Source organism: Hyperolius riggenbachi, chromosome 12 (assembly GCF_040937935.1).
Source record: "Hyperolius riggenbachi isolate aHypRig1 chromosome 12, aHypRig1.pri, whole genome shotgun sequence".
Classification (NCBI taxonomy): domain Eukaryota; kingdom Metazoa; phylum Chordata; class Amphibia; order Anura; family Hyperoliidae; genus Hyperolius; species Hyperolius riggenbachi.
In genome coordinates, this window is record NC_090657.1 from 110696118 (window position 1) to 110714530 (window position 18413).

The 18413-nt window shown below is 42.0% G+C and overlaps 1 protein-coding gene across 5 annotated transcripts in view; it reads right to left on the reverse strand.

Moving 5' to 3' along the window:
- Nucleotides 1-15474: 15474 nt before the first annotated feature.
- Nucleotides 15475-18413, reverse strand: part of WIPF2 (WAS/WASL interacting protein family member 2) — a 79179-nt gene continuing 76240 nt past the window's right edge. For all 5 annotated transcript variants that reach the window (XM_068262984.1, XM_068262986.1, XM_068262983.1 and 2 more), the window contains one exon: nucleotides 15475-17211. In XM_068262984.1, coding sequence (XP_068119085.1) covers nucleotides 17171-17211 — 41 coding nt within the window. In that variant the 3' untranslated portion in view covers nucleotides 15475-17170. The remainder of the gene's footprint in view (nucleotides 17212-18413) is intronic.

Here is an 18413-nt window from a genome sequence, read left to right on the forward strand (position 1 = left end):
TGTTCCGGCCGGCTTGAGTCCCCTGGTCCTAGCTGTCTTCTTTCCGCGCTGGGTTCCGGACCGGCTGCAGCTACACAGAACTTCCTGTCCCAGCAGGAAGTTTAAACAGAGCGCCCTCTACTGTTTAAACTTCCCCTGGACAGGACGTTCAGTAGCTGCAGGAACGGTCTGGAGCCCGGAGCGGAGAAGAAGACAGCGGGGACCAGGGGACTTGCGCCGGCCTGAACAGGTAATGTATGCAGGGGGAGGGGGGCAGCTCCACAGATTGTGATCGGTTTCAGGCTGAAATCGATTCATAATCTGTTTGCAGTAAAGGTGGCCATACGATCCCTCTCTGATCAGATTCGATCAGAGAGGGATCGATCTGTTGGTTGAATCTGATGGCAAATCAACCAGTGTATGGCCACCTTAAGGGAATTCAGTTATAGATAGACCCCTTTATCTTATCTTTTGTGACGCTCTTTCAACTGGCAAAGTCCCAGTAGATTGGCGTACAGCCCATGTTTTTCCCATTATTTAAGAATGGCAAAAAAAAAATCAGGTCCGGGAAATTATAGACCTGTAAGCTTAAAGAGACTCTGTAACAAAATTTTCAGCCTTATTTCTTCTATCCTATAAGTTCCTATACCTGTTCTAATGTGGCCTGTGTTACTACAGCCTTTTCTAGTTGCACAGTGGATGTGTTATCTCTGTTATATGATCTAATCATCTCTCTTCTGTTGGCTCTGTCGGCTGAGGCTGGAATGTGCTGCAGAAGCTATACACACCCTCTCCAAGCTCTGTATGAGTCAGAGACTGAGCTACTCTCAAGCCTATCACACTCGAGTTAGAAGCCATGTCTTGTTTGTAAACACTGCCTAAAAATGGCAATTACAAGCCAGGATTGCAGCAGGGAGTGGCAGAAACAGCACAAAGGGGCCCAGGAGAACATAATTAATAGAATAGAATGGTATGATTTTTATTGTAAGAATTTTAGAGTACAGATTCTCTTGTATGCAAACTATTTGAGGGGTTACTACGAGATATTTATACATGACTTTATAGTAGACAATCCTATTTCTCAGCACCAGCATGGGTTTACTAAAGACAGGTCCTGTTTGACTAACATGCTCAGCTTTTAGATGTGATATACAGTGATGTGAAAAAACTATTTGCCCCCTTCCTGATTTATTCTTTTGCATGTTTGTCACACTTAAATGTTTCTGCTCATAAAAAACCGTTAACTATTAGTCAAAGATAACATAATTGAACACAAAATGCAGTTTTAAATGATGTTTTTTATTATTTAGTGAGAAAAAAACAAAACCTACATGGCTCTGTGTGAAAAAGAAATTGCTGCATGAACCGAATAACTGGTTGGGCCACCCTTAGCAGCAATAACTGCAATCAAGCGTTTGCGATAACGAGTCTTTTGCAGCGCTCTGGAGGAATTTTGGCCCACTCATCTTTGCAGAATTATTGTAATTCAGCTTTGAGGGTTTTCTTGCATGAACCGCCTTTTTAAGGTCATGCCACAACATCTCAATGGGATTCAGGTCAGGACTTTGACTAGGCCACTCCAAAGTCTTCATTTGGTTTTTCTTCAGCCATTCAGAGGTGAATTTGCTGGTGTGTTTTGGGTCATTGTCCTGCTGCAGCACCCAAGATCGCTTCAGCTTGAGTTGACGAACAGATGGCCGGACATTCTCCTTCAGGATTTTTTGGTAGACAGTAGAATTCATGGTTCCATCTATCACAGCAAGCCCTCCAGGTCCTGAAGCAGCAAAACAACCCCAGACCATCACACTACCACCACCATATTTTACTGTTGGTATGATCTTTTGCTGAAATGGTGTGTTACTTCTACGCCAGATGTAACGGGACACGCACCTTCCAAAAAGTTCAACAAAGTCTTGGCAATCATTGAGATGTTTTTTAGCAAAATTGAGACGAGCCTTAATGTTCTTTTTGCTTAAAAGTGGTTTGCGCCTTGGATATCTGCCACGGCAGGCCGTTTTTGCCCATTCTCTTTCTTATGGTGGAGTCGTGAACACTGACCTTAATTGAGGCAAGTGAGGCCTGCAGTTCTTTAGATGTTGTCCTGGGGTCTTTTGTGGCGCCTCGGATGAGTTTTCTCTGCGCTCTTGGGGTAATTTTGGTCGGCCGGCCACTCCTGGGAAGGTTCATCACTGTTCCATGTTTTTGCAATTTGTGGATAATGGCTCGCACTGTGGTTTGCTGGAGTCCCAAAGCTTTAGAAATAGCTTTAACCTTTACCAGACTGATAGATCTCAATTACTTTTGTTCTCATTTGTTCCTGAATTTCTTTGGATCTTGGCATGATGTCTAGCTTTTGAGGTGCTTTTGGTCTACTTCTCTGTGTCAGATAACTCCTATTTAAGTGATTTCTTGAATGAAACAGGTGTGGCAGTAATCAGCCCTGGGGGTGACTACAGAAATTGAACTCAGGTGTGATAAACCACAGTTAAGTTAAGTTATTTTTTTTAACAAGGGGGGCAATCACTTTTTCACACAGGGCCATGTAGATTTGGAGTTTTTTTTCTCACTAAATAATAAAAACCAACATTTAAAACTGCATTTTGTGTTCAATTATGTTATCTTTGACTAATAGTTAAATGTTTCTGCTCATCAAAAACCGTTAAGTGTGACAAACATGCAAAAGAATAAGAAATCAGGAAGGGGGCAAATAGTTTTTCACATCACTGTACTTGGACTTTGCAAAGGCCTTCGACACTGTTCCCCACAAAAGTCTGGCGCAAAAGTTGAGGATGCAAGGACTTGGGAAGAGTCTGTGTGTGCATGGATAGGGAACTGGCTAATGGACAGAAAACAAAGTTGTGGTCAATGGATCATACTCAAAATGGGTGACTGTTAGCACAGGGGTCTGTACTGGGTCCAGTGCTCTTCAATGTATTTATTAATGACCTAGTAGATGCAGTAGAAAGCAATGTTGCTATTTTTGCAGATACAAAATTGTGCAGCATCATTAACTCTGAGGAAGATAGTGACATATTGCAGCAGGATCTGGATAGGCACATAAATGGCTGATGAAATTCAATGTTGAACAATGTACAGTCATGGATTTTGGTCGTATCAATGGTCTAGCACATACAAAATAAATAGGATACAGTTGGGGGACATCAAACTTGGAGGACTTAGGAGTACTAATTGGCAAAAAGTTAAATAATCGTATTCAATGCCAAGCCACTGCAGCTAAAGCTAATAAAATTTTGGCATGCATTAAAAGGGAAATAAAAACTTGAGATTCTAGCATAATATTGCCCCTGTGTAACTCTCTAGTAAGGCCACATCTGGAATATGTAATTCAGTTCTGGGCACCACATTACAGGAAAGATATTGCAGTTTTAGAGCAGGTTCAGAGACTAGCAACAAAATTTTTACGTGGGATGGAAGGTCTCACTTATCAAGAACCGTTAGATAAACTGGGTTTATTTAGTCTAGAGAAAAGATGCCTTAGAGCGGATCTAACATGTATAAATACATCAGAGGGCAATATAAAAGCTTGGCGGATTCGATTTTTGTCCCTAGGCCTTCTCAAAGGACTAGAGGACATGATCTGTGCATGGAGGAAAAATGTTTTAGCCATTTATTTAGGAAAGTGTTTTTTACAGTAAGAGTGATTAAGATGTGGAACGCATTACCACAGGAAGTAGTTATGGCAAATTCTATACCTGCATTTAACCACTTGAGGACCTAGGGCTTTCTACCCCTTAAGGACCGGCCACTTTTTTTCCATTCAGACCACTGCAGCTTTCACAGTTTATTGCTCGCTCATACAACCTACCACCTAAATGAATTTTGGCTCCTTTTCTTGTCACTAATAAAGCTTTCTTTTGGTGCTATTTGATTGCTCCTGCGATTTTTACTTTTTATTATATTCATCAAAAAAGACATGAATTTTGGCAAAAAAATGATTTTTTTAACTTTCTGTGCTGACCTTTTTCAAATAAAGTAAAATTTCTGTATACATGCAGCGCGAAAAATGTGGACAAACATGTTTTGGATAAAAAAAAAAACCCATTCAGTGTATATTTATTGGTTTGGGTAAAAGTTATAGCGTTTACAAACTATGGTGCAAAAAGTGAATTTTCCCATTTTTAAGCATCTATGACTTTTCTGACCCCCTGTCATGTTTCATGAGGGGCTAGAATTCCAGGATAGTATAAATACCCCCCCCAAATGACCCCATTTTGGAAAGAAGACATCCCAAAGTATTCACTGAGAGGCATAGTGAGTTCATAGAAGCTATTTTTTGTCACAAGTAAGCGGAAAATGACACTTTGTGACAAAAAAAAAAAAGTTTCCATTTCTTCTAACTTGCGACAAAAAAAAAATGAAATCTGCCACGGACTCACCATGCCCCTCTCTGAATACCTTGAAGGGTCTACTTTCCAAAATGGGGTCATTTGTGGGGTGTGTTTACTGTCCTGACATTTTGGGGGTGCTAAATTGTAAGCACCCCTGTAAAGCCTAAAGGTGCTCATTGGACTTTAGACCCTTTAGCGCAGTTAGGCTGCAAAAAAGTGCCACACATGTGGTATTGCCGTACTCAGGAGAAGTAGTATAATGTGTTTTGGGGTGTATTTTTACACATACCCATGCTGGGTGGGAGAAATATCTCTGTAAATGACAATTTGTTAATTTTTTTTTTACACACAATTGTCCATTTACAGAGATCTTTCTCTCACTCAGCATGGGCATGTGTAAAAATACACCCCAAAACAGATTGTACTACTTCTCCAGAGTACGGCGATACCACATGTGTGGCACTTTTTTGCACCCTAACTGCGCTAAAGGGCCCAAAGTCCAATGAGTACCTTTAGGATTTCACAGGTCATTTTGAGAAATTTCGTTTCAAGACTACTCCTCACGGTTTAGGGCCCCTAAAATGCCAGGACAGTATAGGAACCCCATAAATGACCCCATTTTAGAAAGAAGACACCCCAAGGTATTCCGTTAGTAGTACAGTGAGTTCATAGAAGATTTTATTTTTGTCACAAGTTAGCGGAAAATGACACTTTGTGAAAAAAACCAATAAAAATCAATTTCCGCTAACTTGTGACAAAAAATAAAATCTTCTATGAACTCACCGTACTACTAACAGAATACCTTGGGGTGTCTTCTTTCTAAAATGGAGTCATTTGTGGGGTTCCTATACTGTCCTGGCATTTTAGGGGCCCTAAACCATGTAGGCTCCTGAGAAATTTGGCTGCGGGTGAGTTTCTGCCTCAAAGTATAGGAAAAACGCAAACCGCTCTGAAAAACGGCACTTCAGAGCGGTTTTACAGGCGTTTTTGTTACAGAAGCTGTTCAGTAACAGCTTTACTGTAACAATATATGAAATCTACTATACTGAAATCCGCTGCAGCAATCCGCAAAACGCTAGCAAAACGCCATAGAAAAATAAGAAAAAGCGTTTCAAAATCTGCTAGCATTTTGCGGATCTGCTAGCGGTTTTTGGTGTGCACCGGGCCTCAGGAAGGAATTTTTCCCCTTTTGGGGCCAATTGGACCATGCCTTGTAAGGGTTTTTTGCCTTCCTCTGGATCAACAGGGATATGTGAGGGTGCAGTTGGGTGTTATACTTTGTTCTCTGGTTGAACTCTATGGACGTAAGTCTTTTTTCAACCCAAATAACTATGTAACTAACTATTTTTAGAAGTTACACTGCACTGCTCATTGCAGCGTTATTAAACAGAGGGGGAAACCAAAAAAATCTGCCAACTCACAGTCCTCACCACGATTAGAATATCCTCACTCCAGACCCTTTTAGTAAATCAGGCACTGTGAGCTACACACTTATCGCAAACATGAAAACGGAGTCAGAAGCTAGAAGATCAGATGAATATAATAATTCTGGGTCACAACACCTGCGCAGTATTATTCATTTAGAAAATCTTATCCACATACAGTTTTTGGCCTGTACACATGCTGGGTTTTTGGCAGAGGCGGTTTCATCTAGCATGTGTACATGGCTTAAAGAGGATCTGTAACTATAAAAAATTCCCCTGGGGGGTACTCGCCTCAGGATGGGGGAGCCTTTGGATCCTAATGAGGCTTTCCCATCCTCCCTCCGAAGAGCGGACATGTAAATATTTACCTTCCCAGCTCCAGTGCATTAGCAGCTCTCTGCTCCGAAATAAACGGAAATAGCAGATCCCAGTCGGGTCCGCTCTACTGCGCAGGCACAAGTCTCCTGCGCAGAAAAGCGGACCTGACTGAGATCAGCTATTTCCACCTATTTCCAAGCCGAGAGCCGCTACAGCGCTCCCGCTGGAACAGGGAAAGGTAAATATTGCACAGCCTGACAAATTGTCAGCTGTGCATTCAGTCGGCTGCATTAAGACCACCGTGTGATGGGGATGCCTCAATAGGATCCAGAGGCTTCCACCTCCCAAGGAGAGTACCTTCCAGTGGAACTTTATTAGAGTCTCTTCAACCTCTTGAGGACCACAGACCCCTAAAGACCAGGCTATTTTTCACAAATTGGGCCACTGCTTTAAGGCCTCGCTGCAGGGCCACACAACTCAGCACACAAGTGATTCCCCCCCCCCACCCCCCCCTTCCCATCTGTCGACACCAACAAAGCTTTCTGTTGGTGAGGTCTGATCGCTCCCCCAATATTTATTTTTCTCCTCTTTTTTTTTTTTAAATAAAAAAATCTTTTTTTTTTATTATTTTCCCCAATCTCCCCCCCCCCCTCCGCCAATTACAGCGGGGGGCACACGGGGAGGGTGTCATCAGTACAGCCTTGGAACACAGCGCTGTACTCTGTTAATAGACGGTGGTTTTGCCGTCTAACAGTCTCCGAGCAGTGGTCGCCGCTGGGAGACTGAAGGGAGCGGAGATGCGCAAGCATCAGCGTGCAATCTCCTGCAAACCATGCCCCAAAGACTTTACGCCGTTTGGCGTGACACGGTCGCCTAGTGGTTAAAGGACATCCGAGGTGAAAATAAACGGATGAGAAAAATAATTGTATCCATCCTCCTCATCCTAAAGTGACTTTTAGATATCCCAGTTTTATTTTACATCTAGTTTAAGTTTTTACTGCTTCATTGTCTCTGCTCAATGACACCTGCATTGAAGTATGCTAGAACTCAAATCTATGAATTATTGACCCTTTTTATTGATGCGACGAGAGGCAGAGCTACAGCCCTAAGCTCTGCCTCAATCAGGAAGCACTCCCCGCATGTAGCCCAGGGGATTTGGGTGGTGTAAACCCCTAGTTTTGCCGCGGGGGTGCAGTGTTTTAGCATTAGCTATAGTGCTTAACATAAAAGTTAAAAGTATGGATTTTATCTCGCTTCAGTCTCTTTAAGGCTACTTTCACACTGACAACATTGCAGTGCGTCGGACAATATAAACGCATGGCAAACGCTTAAAACAATGTATGTTTACATCAGTGCGTTAGCAGCGTGGTACAATCCGTTGGTATAATGCAATGCATGCTGTGTGGTACAAGATAACGTGCATGTTTTCAGTGGCTTTGGAGTAAACTATTCATGTACTGTATGCACACCACAACTTTTCTCATCCGTTGCAATCCTGTTTTTACTGGGTACACAATGCACCAATGTGAAACTAGCCTAAAATATCACCATATAAGCATGTAAGGAAATCAGATTTTGCAATTTAATGTTATTAAAAATGACCTTGCCACTTGTATTACTATCTGGCTATCAATTTCCATAACCAAACAAACACAAACTTCACCTAGGGTGCATACACACATCCAATTTTCATTAGCTAATCACAGGCCAATTTTATCACCGCCATGTAGTGTGAGGGCCAACAGATTTTGAATACTAAATACTGACTGTGTAGGTAAGCGGACTATAGGCCTCAATTCACGGAGCATTATCAAACGTTAATCAAACACTTTATCAAACGTTTGATAATTTACCTCATGAGTAAAATCTCATTTTGAATTCACTAAGGTGTTATAGATTTGTTGAATGTTTTATCGGTAAAACATTCGATAAATATATAACACCTTTGTGAATTTAAAATGAGATTTTACCCATGAGGTAAATTATCAAACGTTTGATAAAGTGTTTGATAAACGTTTGATAATGCTCCGTGAATTGAGACCTGTGTAGGTAGGTAAGCTCTCATACTACAAGGAACCATTTGGCAATCAAAATTGGATGAGTGTACCAAGTTTTATTTTCTAACCTGGAATCTGTACTGTTTCAGTATACACATTTCAGTGGATTTTTTGTTCCTGCCTGTAAAAAAACAGTTGTAAAAACCAGGTGGGCTTTGCAGTTCATTTCCTTACCTCCACTAATTGAATAACTGGCCAAAATAGAGCTGAACTGAAGGGTTCGCTTATTTCTCAAAAAAAAGGGTGGCATATTAGGTTGTGTACACACTTCCAATTTTATCACTTCCATGTAGTAGGAGAGTTTATCTACAGAATCTGTTCATTGCATTTAAAATCTGTTGGCACTCCTACTACATCGAGGTGGTGCACTTGAAGTGCGTATGCACTCAAAGAGACACTGAAGCGAAAAAAAAAATTATGATATTATGATTTGTATGTGTAGCACAGCTAAGAAATAAAACATTAAGATCAGATACATCAGTGTAATTGTTTCCAGTACAGGAAGAGTTGAGAAACTCCAGTCGTTATCTCTATGCAAACAAGCCATTAAGCTCTCCGACTAAGTAAGTCGTGGAGAGGGCTGTTATCTGACTTTTATTATCTCAACTGTTCCTGGACTATTTACTTTTCCTCTGCTAGAGGAGAGGTCATTACTTCACAGACTGCTCTGAAAGACTCATTTTGAATGCTGAGTGTTGTGTAATCTGCACATATTATAGAATGATGCAATGTTAGAAAAAACACTATATACCTGAAAATAAAAGTATGAGAATATTTTCTTTGCTGCTAATCTTCTAGTAATTATTCATAGTACACAACCAATTCACTATATCATATTTTTTTTTCCGCTTCAGTGTCTCTTTAAGGGGTCTATACATCTAAAGAAGTGGCTTGATTGACCATCCGATTCAATAATTTAATGATTTGGGCTGAAATTGGTTGAAAGCATTGATCGGACATGCTGTAAAATCTCTGTGCTCATGGTCGATATGGTGCACAGTGGTAATGGCGTGTGATATTTTGGCGACTAACATATGCGTCAGACCCCCAGCCGTTATCCCCCAAGGGTTAAATGTCAAGTTCTGATTATTTTCATGCTGAAATCCATCGGAAATCAGTCTGTGTGTATGGGCAGGCAACAGATGTCTGTGATTAGAGAGAGAGATCTGTCTCAAGGTTAATCTGCCAATACATTGCCTGATGTATGGGGACCTTTGCACTCACTATTTGCATTATTGCACATGAACAACTGTATAGGCATGTTCACATCCCTGCATTGTAAAGGACCACAATACTCACACTTTCTACAGTGTAATTCTGGGTAACAGCACAGTGGCATGGTGAATGGTACTCTCACTTTGCAGCACTGGGTTCTCGGTTTGAATCCCAGCCAAGGCAACATCTGCATGGAGTTTGTATGGGTTTATTCCCGCATCCCAAAAACAAGCAGATCTATTAATTGGCTTCCTCCTAAATTGGCCCTAGACTACAAGAGCTCCTCTTATGGACAGTTAGTGACAAGAATATACTCTGTAAAGAGCTGCGGAAGATGCCGGTGCTATATAAAAATACTAAATACTAATATTTGTGATAACAAGGAGGTTTCATAGCAATTCCATACAATGTGAAAAATAACGCTCGCATTATGCCCATAGCTGCCATGAATGAAAACATTCCAAAGACTGCATGTATTTTATATATAGATATATTTATATTTTAGTATTTTCAACCATTCTCTCATAGTCCTATTTTACAACATACAAAATAGACATCAGTATCTATAAGTCTGGATTATTTCAGAGTAAAATATACATTAGAAAACAATAGTACCAAATTTTGCTCAATGTTTGCCCCCTTTTCCTGACTAATATGCAGAGACCGCAGAGCAGTACATTGTGAGGGAAGCATGCAAACCACACTGTGCTATGCAGCAATGGTTCATACACACCAGCCTGTGCTCTGCAGATTCATGCTTTGCTATATCATCAAGCAAAAGGGAGGAGCAAAAGGGAGGAGTAGTGTATAAGGAAGGGGACACAAATCACACCTTCACAGTGCACAGGATTGGCTCTTTGGGATACACCTTTTGCGTTAGTGTTTCCAACATAAGATCATCAACACTCAAGAAATCTTTAAAAAAAAGGGATTAAAAAAAAAAAAAAAAAAAAAAAGAGCTGGGTGGGCCACCCACACAAACTTTCACTAGCATTTAGTCCTCTCACAGTCACATAGCATTTAAATGGTGGTCAGAAACAAGACGCTGCAGCATACCCACAAATGTTAGAAATCCATCGGGCAATCCCCATGTGCGTTAAGGAGGTAAACTATGCGTATAATGTGGCAAAACCAGCATCAACAAGTAATGCTACCAAACCTGTGAGTGAATTGATCCCAGCGGTCCTATTGAGTGCAATGGCAGTCATTTTCCCTGCAGTAAACAGACAGTTCATAATGGGAAACCAGATACCAAAGCATTAAGGTGGCCATACATCAAGCGACTTGGCAGCCGATCAACCATCCGATTTGATTATTATAATACAATTGGATGAAAATCTATGCCGCCAAGTGCATGCCCAACAGACAATGCAACCAATTTCAGGACGAAAATTGGTCGCATTGACAATCACGCATGCTGCAAGATGTTGGGCCCGACTTGCTCAATCGGGTGCGCAGTGGGAACGGCGTGCAATTTCATAATGAACACGGCAAAACATGCCGGTGCTGTCCCCCCTAATGAAGAATGTCCCCCCGGTGATCAGTGTAAAGTATGCATTACCTGTCTGCAGCCTGTGCTTGTCCCTCCACTGCAGACAGGCGCATTCCCCTTTCCATACACGCACGCCCCACATGGTTTCCTAGTCAGATCATGTGTATGACGTCACACACGCGCGCCCTTACTAGGAAACAACGTGGGGTGCACGTGTATGCAGTGGAGATATCCCGAAGGCAGCAGGGAACAAGCAGAGGCTGCGGACAGGTAATGTATACTTTACACGGGACACCAGGGGTACATTCTTCATTGGGGGGCACAGTGTTGGGGCAGCAAATGCAGCGCACAAGGCTAATTCCGGATCGATTTCAGCATGAAATTGATCAGGAATCGGACTGTGGTGTATGGGCAGCTGACAGATCTCTGTCTTATTAGACTCGATAAGAGAGAGATTGTTCTCTTGGTCGATGTATGGCTACCTTTAGTGTGAAAGCCCTGAAACACATTGGTCCATAACTTATGTATTTTCTAATAGTGTAAAACTGAACATTCAGAATTTCAACAGGCCCAGTATAAGATTTTTTTTTTACTTCAAGCCATTAGCTGCCACTTAATTACGGTAACTGGCAGCTATTAGCATTTAGGAACTGAACTTCACTCCATCCCAAGGTCAGTGGACATTTGAGTGCTGGGAAAAGGTTTTGCTCAACACTGTTCTTAAACAGGGAAGGTTTGCAGTTTCAGCTTCGACTCTACATAGGCTGGATTTTTACAGGCTAAAACAACTGTTCATGATCCTTTCAGCTGACAGTCTGCAGGTATGCAGTGTCAGTTTGTGTACGCTTGGCTGGCTTGAAACATCCACTCTCACTGACAGCATGTTGCATGTTTTGTGGGCATGGAAGACTGACCCCTGTGTAGACAAAGCCGAGGGCCCAAACAATCACAAATAGTCATTTTGGCTGTCTGTACACACGTTACCCAGTACAAGGTCTTGAACACCAAACTCTCCAGGGTGTCTGAGCACAACTCTTAAGTCTCTTTCTAAATCCTGCAGTAGCCCTGATTCTTGACAGCCAATTCTGCAAATTACACTTTAAGATCTATAGTCATTCCCCTTCCTAAAAGGTCTTCCCTGCAGTCATGAGAAATGCTACACATTACAGGAAAACCAAGCAAGCCTTTAAAGGCTTCTTTCAAACAGGAGACTGAAGGCGGTGAATGCACCACCTGTCATCTTCTGCCCTGCACCAGCTGGGTGCTTGCTAGAGCTCAGCACCTGCAGTGAAGAGGTGCCTCCCCCTCATCTTAGCGTGGCCTCAGCTCACGACATTGCGGTTTTCCACCTCTGGGTAATGCCACCGTGTGTCAGTCAATGGCATTTGTGGTGTTACAAACACTTCTAATTGGCTGTATTTAAATTGCACCTGAACGGCACTCATGGCCAGCAGGCTAACTGCATGATAAGAGTGCAGTTCAGCATCCTATGTAGTGTTCTAAAGCTCAAAATGTGAAAGAAACCATTACTTTCATACAAATTTTATAAGCTTACAGACCAGGCAAGTTTACTTTCGGCCAAAAACCCATTCTAAGCATTGTAAAGCTCCACATTGGCAGAGTTTTGTGGGCTATGATATTTGACAGTCTGAACAATCATGCACATATCCACTTGGCCGAGCACCATGTTCAGTTACTTGAAAGAGTAAAGCCTCTTTTCCACAAGCAGCTGAAGGCGGTGAATTCACCGTCAGCAGCTCCCGTCTACCGGCCATGTACTTGTTAGCGCTTAGTACCAGTAGTGACCAGGTGGTGACATAAGACGTATTCGCTGCCAGGCAACACCTCCGCATGGCAAATGTGACACATTACTAAAAGCATTCGGGTGCATGTAATTGCAGCACAATGGCACATGCGGCCAGCAGCCGGGCGGCTGAACTGCTAGACTAAACAAGCAGTTTAGCCGTCCATGGAAAAGAGGCCTTAGAGAAGCAGCATCTGGGAACAAAGCTTAAAGTTTCCATCCTGGTCAGCTGCTTGTCACCTGTGTTTTGATGAGTGCAGAAGATAAGGAAGACCCAAAACTGACAACCAAAATGATCACAAACAATTGTTTCAGCCATCAAATGTTAAATGCTTGCATGTAATTTAAAGTTGTACTTCAAAGAAAATAAAAATATAGGCACCATGCTCCATCGCCTGCTATGCATAAATCATAGCACACAGTACCTGGTCCATAGCACAGGCATTGCCCCACTTCAAGAGTCCCTTCCAGGTGCTCACTGGGAGGAATGGTACCCTTCCCAAGGGTCAGGTCTATGAACAATGCTTTTTGCCATCATACCACAACTCCGCTGTAATGTGGACTGATGCTTGGGCCCAGTGAAAGCCATGCACTGTGCATTGCTAGCGAGTGGCAGAAAAGTTAATGAATACTATCTTTAATAGGCACCTTATGGTGCCTAGTGGTTCTTCCATTGAAGGTGAAAAAAAAAAAAAAAGATTAAAAAGCAGGACAGGTATAAAATAGCTGTTACAGTATATAATTTCCTTTATGCGTTTGCCATTTTTTTTTTTTTTAAGTATCCACAATGGACTGTGGAATCTCATAAGCTCCAAGTCAGATTCACCACACTGCAGCTGAACCAATCTTTAAAGATGTGGACAGAATGAAGCTTAAAGAGAACCCGAGGTGTGTTTAAAGAATGTTATCTGCATACAGAGGCTGGATCTGCCTATACAGCCCAGCCTCTGTTGCTATCCCAAACCCCACTAAGGTCCCCCTGCACTCTGCAATCCCTCATAAATCACAGCCATGCTGTGAGGCTGTGTTTACATCTGTAGTGTCAGTCTCAGCTGCTCCCCCGCCTCCTGCATAGCTCCGGTCCCTGCCCCCGTCCCTTCCCTCCAATCAGCAGGGAGGGAAGGGATGCAGGCGGGGACTGGAGTTCTGCAGGAGGCGGGGAGAGCAGCAGACTGACACTATAGAGATAAACACAGCCAGCTCTGACAAGCTGTTTGTCAGCAGCGTGGCTGTGATTTATGAGGGATTGCAGAGTGCAGGGGGACCTTAGGGGGGTTTGGGATAGCAACAGAGGCTGGGCTGTATAGGCAGATCCAGCCTCTGTATGCAGATAATATTCTTCAAACCCACCTCGGGTTCTCTTTAAAAACTGCTTCAGGTACATTTTTTTTTGCTGGAACAAAGTAAGCATTTTACCAGGCCTGATGAGGATAAAAAAAACCCTCAACGCGGACAACAATCATTCTAAATTTAGTACAATGATAAAGGTAATTTATTTAACCTATATAAATATTAAATATGAATGTAGAAAGTGATTGAAATAAATTACCAGAACAATCTGTAAGGTTGGCTTTCCACATCGCATTTCCCCCGCCCTCCCACACGATTCAGAAACAGCTTACTGATTTCAACAGGCTGTGATTCTGCATTGGAATAAGCGTGTAGGAAAACACTGCGATTCAGTTGCAGTTACAACAGGCCCTTACACACGCACTACTAAAGAGAACGACGGGTCCGTCAGACCCTCCCGCTGGGCGGTCGTTCTCCCAACAGTAGTGCGTGTGTACAGTCTGTCTGCAGACTGATAAGGCCGTTTCTGAACGATCCACTTAGCGGATTGTTCAGAAACAGCCTCATCAGCCTGCAGATAGACTGTACACATGCACTACTGTCGGGAGAACAACAGCTCAGTGGGAGGGTCTGACGGACCAGTCGTTCTCTTCAGTAGTGTGTGTGTACGCACCTTAAAGGCTCGTACACACGTCTGACTGAAGACAACGACAAGTCCGTCGTCACCTCCCGCTGGGCAGGTTTTCAGCAGACAGTACAGCGTGTGTACAGTCTGTCGGCGGACTGATAAGGCTGTTTCTGAACAATCCGCCGGGCTATATTGATAGCTATTATCACTGCTCGCATCAAACCCCTGTGAAGCCCACACACAAAGCAGAAGTCAGACATGATCACAACCAGCCAAAAGCAGAGGTTAAAGGTGGCCATTAATTGTACAATCTCCAGAACCATCGACCATACAATCGATCAGATTGGTGCAATTAGTGGTGCCGATTAGCAAAAAATTATTTTATCGATCGTTCTGTCAATCCGAATTTCAGAACGATTATTTTACTCTGATTGGACTGCTTATCATTTTCCCATCCATTGGTGGGCTGAAAGATCGTTTGGGAAATGTAATAATTAGCACCTTTACAAATTTATCCCATTATAATGTCAATTTCCTGATTCTCCATGAGTTCATATTGGATAGAAAATTCTTATCAGATCACTTATTGATCCGAAAGAAATGCAAAACAGAAATAATATATAAAAAAACAAAACAAAAAACAAATTTTGACTTTTTCTTACTTGAGCTCAACCATAGCATATGAAACAAAATGTTGGGTAGGAAAGTAAACATTTCAGATACTGCCAAGGCTGCAGTAGGTATACAGGCTGGCCAGCTTGCCATGTAAACATACTGCTTCTTCTACCCTCATGTCTTCTGAAGGAGAGAAGAATCAGTAATTCAAGTGCATTGAATGATCAAATGAGGATTTCTATTTCAAGCCTTTTTTTTCTGAATGTGACAAAAGTCACAAATGAATGAAAATAGGCAAATTACTATTTTTAAAAAGTTTTTAAAAATAAAAGTTTACATCAGCATCTTTAGAAAACATTTTCCAAAAGAGCATCATGCCAATACCTGAGAATAGACAGCTCTGTGCTACAATATCCTTTACATACATCTCCTCAGGCACTGCTCAGATGAACAAGAGGGTGTACATCTGAGGCAATGAAGAAAGACCTGCATTATCTGTTAGATTGGGTAAAAAAATAGAAATCACTACTTAGTCAATGTTATCCCAAGAGCCTGGCCTGTGGGCTGCAAGTGGGTCAAATGTGCTCCTGCTATAAGGCAAATAAATTCCCACAAATCCAAGCAGCACTGGAGGTGTTGGAAGTCATAAACATGCTGCAGCTTATAGTGTTGTCCATGTCTCTACACACAGATAATAAACATGCTGCAACTGGAAATGACAGTACATAACGTCTGACACGCAACGTGAAGCATCTCCACATTGGTGCTAAATGTGCTGTGCCATCTACATTATGAAACAAATACAGGCTTGAGCGTAGCCCATAATTAATAATATATCTAGACACTATAAGTTTCCAGATAGGAGACTGGTAGCCAGCCGACATGCCTGATGCCTCTGACTGGTAACAAGTTATGTGTACAATCATTATTGGCTAAAGTGATAAGGTAGGTTTACAACATGGTCATGTAGCAATTGTGGTGGTGGTAGTAGTAACAAAGGAGCATGGAATGGATATTAAAAGGACACAGAAGATTGTAAAAGGGAAGGGGGAATTAAGATACAACAAAAAGAGGTTGGAAGATTAGTGTGGTCATGAAAAAATGGGGAACAAATATTAAACGGAAAGAAGGGTATGCAAAAATTCCAGTGACCTTTAAAGAAAAAAACAAAAACACCACATATGGAAAACCCTCCTCATCTGCATAGAGAGCCACATGAATTACCACCCAGAAAGTTTGTTCCCATCACCTTATTACACACACAGACAACCTGCACTAATAACATTCCGCAATTAAGAGACTGTCAAATCTTCCAATTTAATTCTCTCTTCTTGCGCCTTCACCAGCCTCTTCTCATGAATGTTAGTGTTAAATGCTGTAACACGGTCAGAAGTCTCCGAGCTGCCGAGAAGCATTCCTCTTAAACCAGCATCCTGGGTCCAAGCTCCGTTGTCCTTGCCCCTCAGGAGCCTGCAAATGGATCTGCCCAGAGTCTTTGGGTAACAGTCAGAAAGTGCTTTGTGAGGAGGCAGAGTCCTGGGAAGCAGCTTGTTGTCTCTACTCCTCCCGACCTTTATTCCTCTCTGTAGTGTATTCCTTAATATTTACTCATTGTCGGTTCCTACAATTTCTATATTGTGCAGCCCACTTCCTATGGACATAATGAATACAGTTCCTCATGGTATTCGCAAAATGAAGTATTCATCTGAAGTGAAAAAATGTAAAGTAGTGCTGGATGCAGTCACAAGTTTCCTGGTAAATGTACCATGGGGTGGAGATGAAACATTGCCACCCCCTCCCCATGGAAATGGTGGACGAAGGCTGTGCCAGAGGAAAGGATGTGGAATGCATAGACAGGCAGCAGGGGGGGCTCAAGCCTCCTTTTTGATCACAAATGTTTTCATGCAGGAGTGGCCCCTCTCTGGAAGGTGCGAGAAGGGAGGAGAGGAGGGTGAGCTGCAGGTGAACAGTCCAGGCAGCAGAGACTGGCCACACAGTCTCACCTTGGGATGGGAGGCAGAGGAGGAGCACCACGGGTTGCTGAAAAACAGAATTAGGATGGTTAATATAAACTGCAAATACATTCTATTTTAAGTAGGCAAAGTTATATTTAGCATAGTTTTTTTTTTCTTTGTAAGAGGACTTTTTGGTCCTTTTAAAAATGACACTGAAATGGAAACATTTTTAATTAATTTAATGTGTAGTATGGATAATTAATAGAACATTCGAACCAAAGAAGAGTCATTTTTATTTTTGTAGTTATACAGCTTTTTTTTCTATAAAACTGCATCATTCTCTAATATTTCGATACGGGAGGATAGGAGGCGCCCTGAAGGGTACTTATGAAGCGGTTTGTAAATCTATAGGTAAAAAGATTTTTTTAATAAAAATAAATAGAAAATAAAAAATGCTGCTGATATACACGCCAGTGGCGTAGGCGATGGTTTAAACAAACTATTAATATAGGAATATAGTAGTCACTCCCAATAGGTTAGAAAAAATTGCTTTAATGGGGCACTTTAAAATGACAACAAGTTTCGCGGTACAGACAGCTACATCAGGTCGTGTATTGTGCCTAGAAGAACAGACAGGGCACTAAGACACATGGGAACAATTCATATACAATTCACAACTAAAATATCCATTTTATATACAATTGGCAATTAAGATATGTATGAGCTAAAATGAGCAATAAACTCATAAAAACAAATGATTAGATGCAGTCAAAACATCAAAAGTTATTATACAGTCTATTGGAAATACATATTTCTCATAAACACTGATGTATCCCCAAATACAGTAATACATGCATTAACAGACTCGAGAGAAAGGATTCCGTCTGTGTCTAAAGCATAACATCTCACACAAACCTGATGTTGGGGAGAAGCTATAGGTCTCCTAGCGTTAGTGTACTAAATGGAGAGACGGTATGAGAAATTCACATACTAAAAAGGTCTATACCCCCAATAGGCCAAAATTGCAGTGCCATCAGGCAATGGTGACCCCCTATATATGATTGGGGGGGGGGGGGGGGGGGGGGAAGAATCTGGATAAACATAAACATAATCCGCTAGACGTACGGGGGTGTAAAGAGGAACCTGCTAAGTGGGTGTCAGTAAATCCTACAACGAATGGAAGTAGTGGGATGGAGAAAGGGACCATATGAGAGCAAGGGGGCATACATTCCCCGTATCTGCATGTGTGATAAGAGATAGGTAGTCTGGAGACGGTTTACCGGAGTG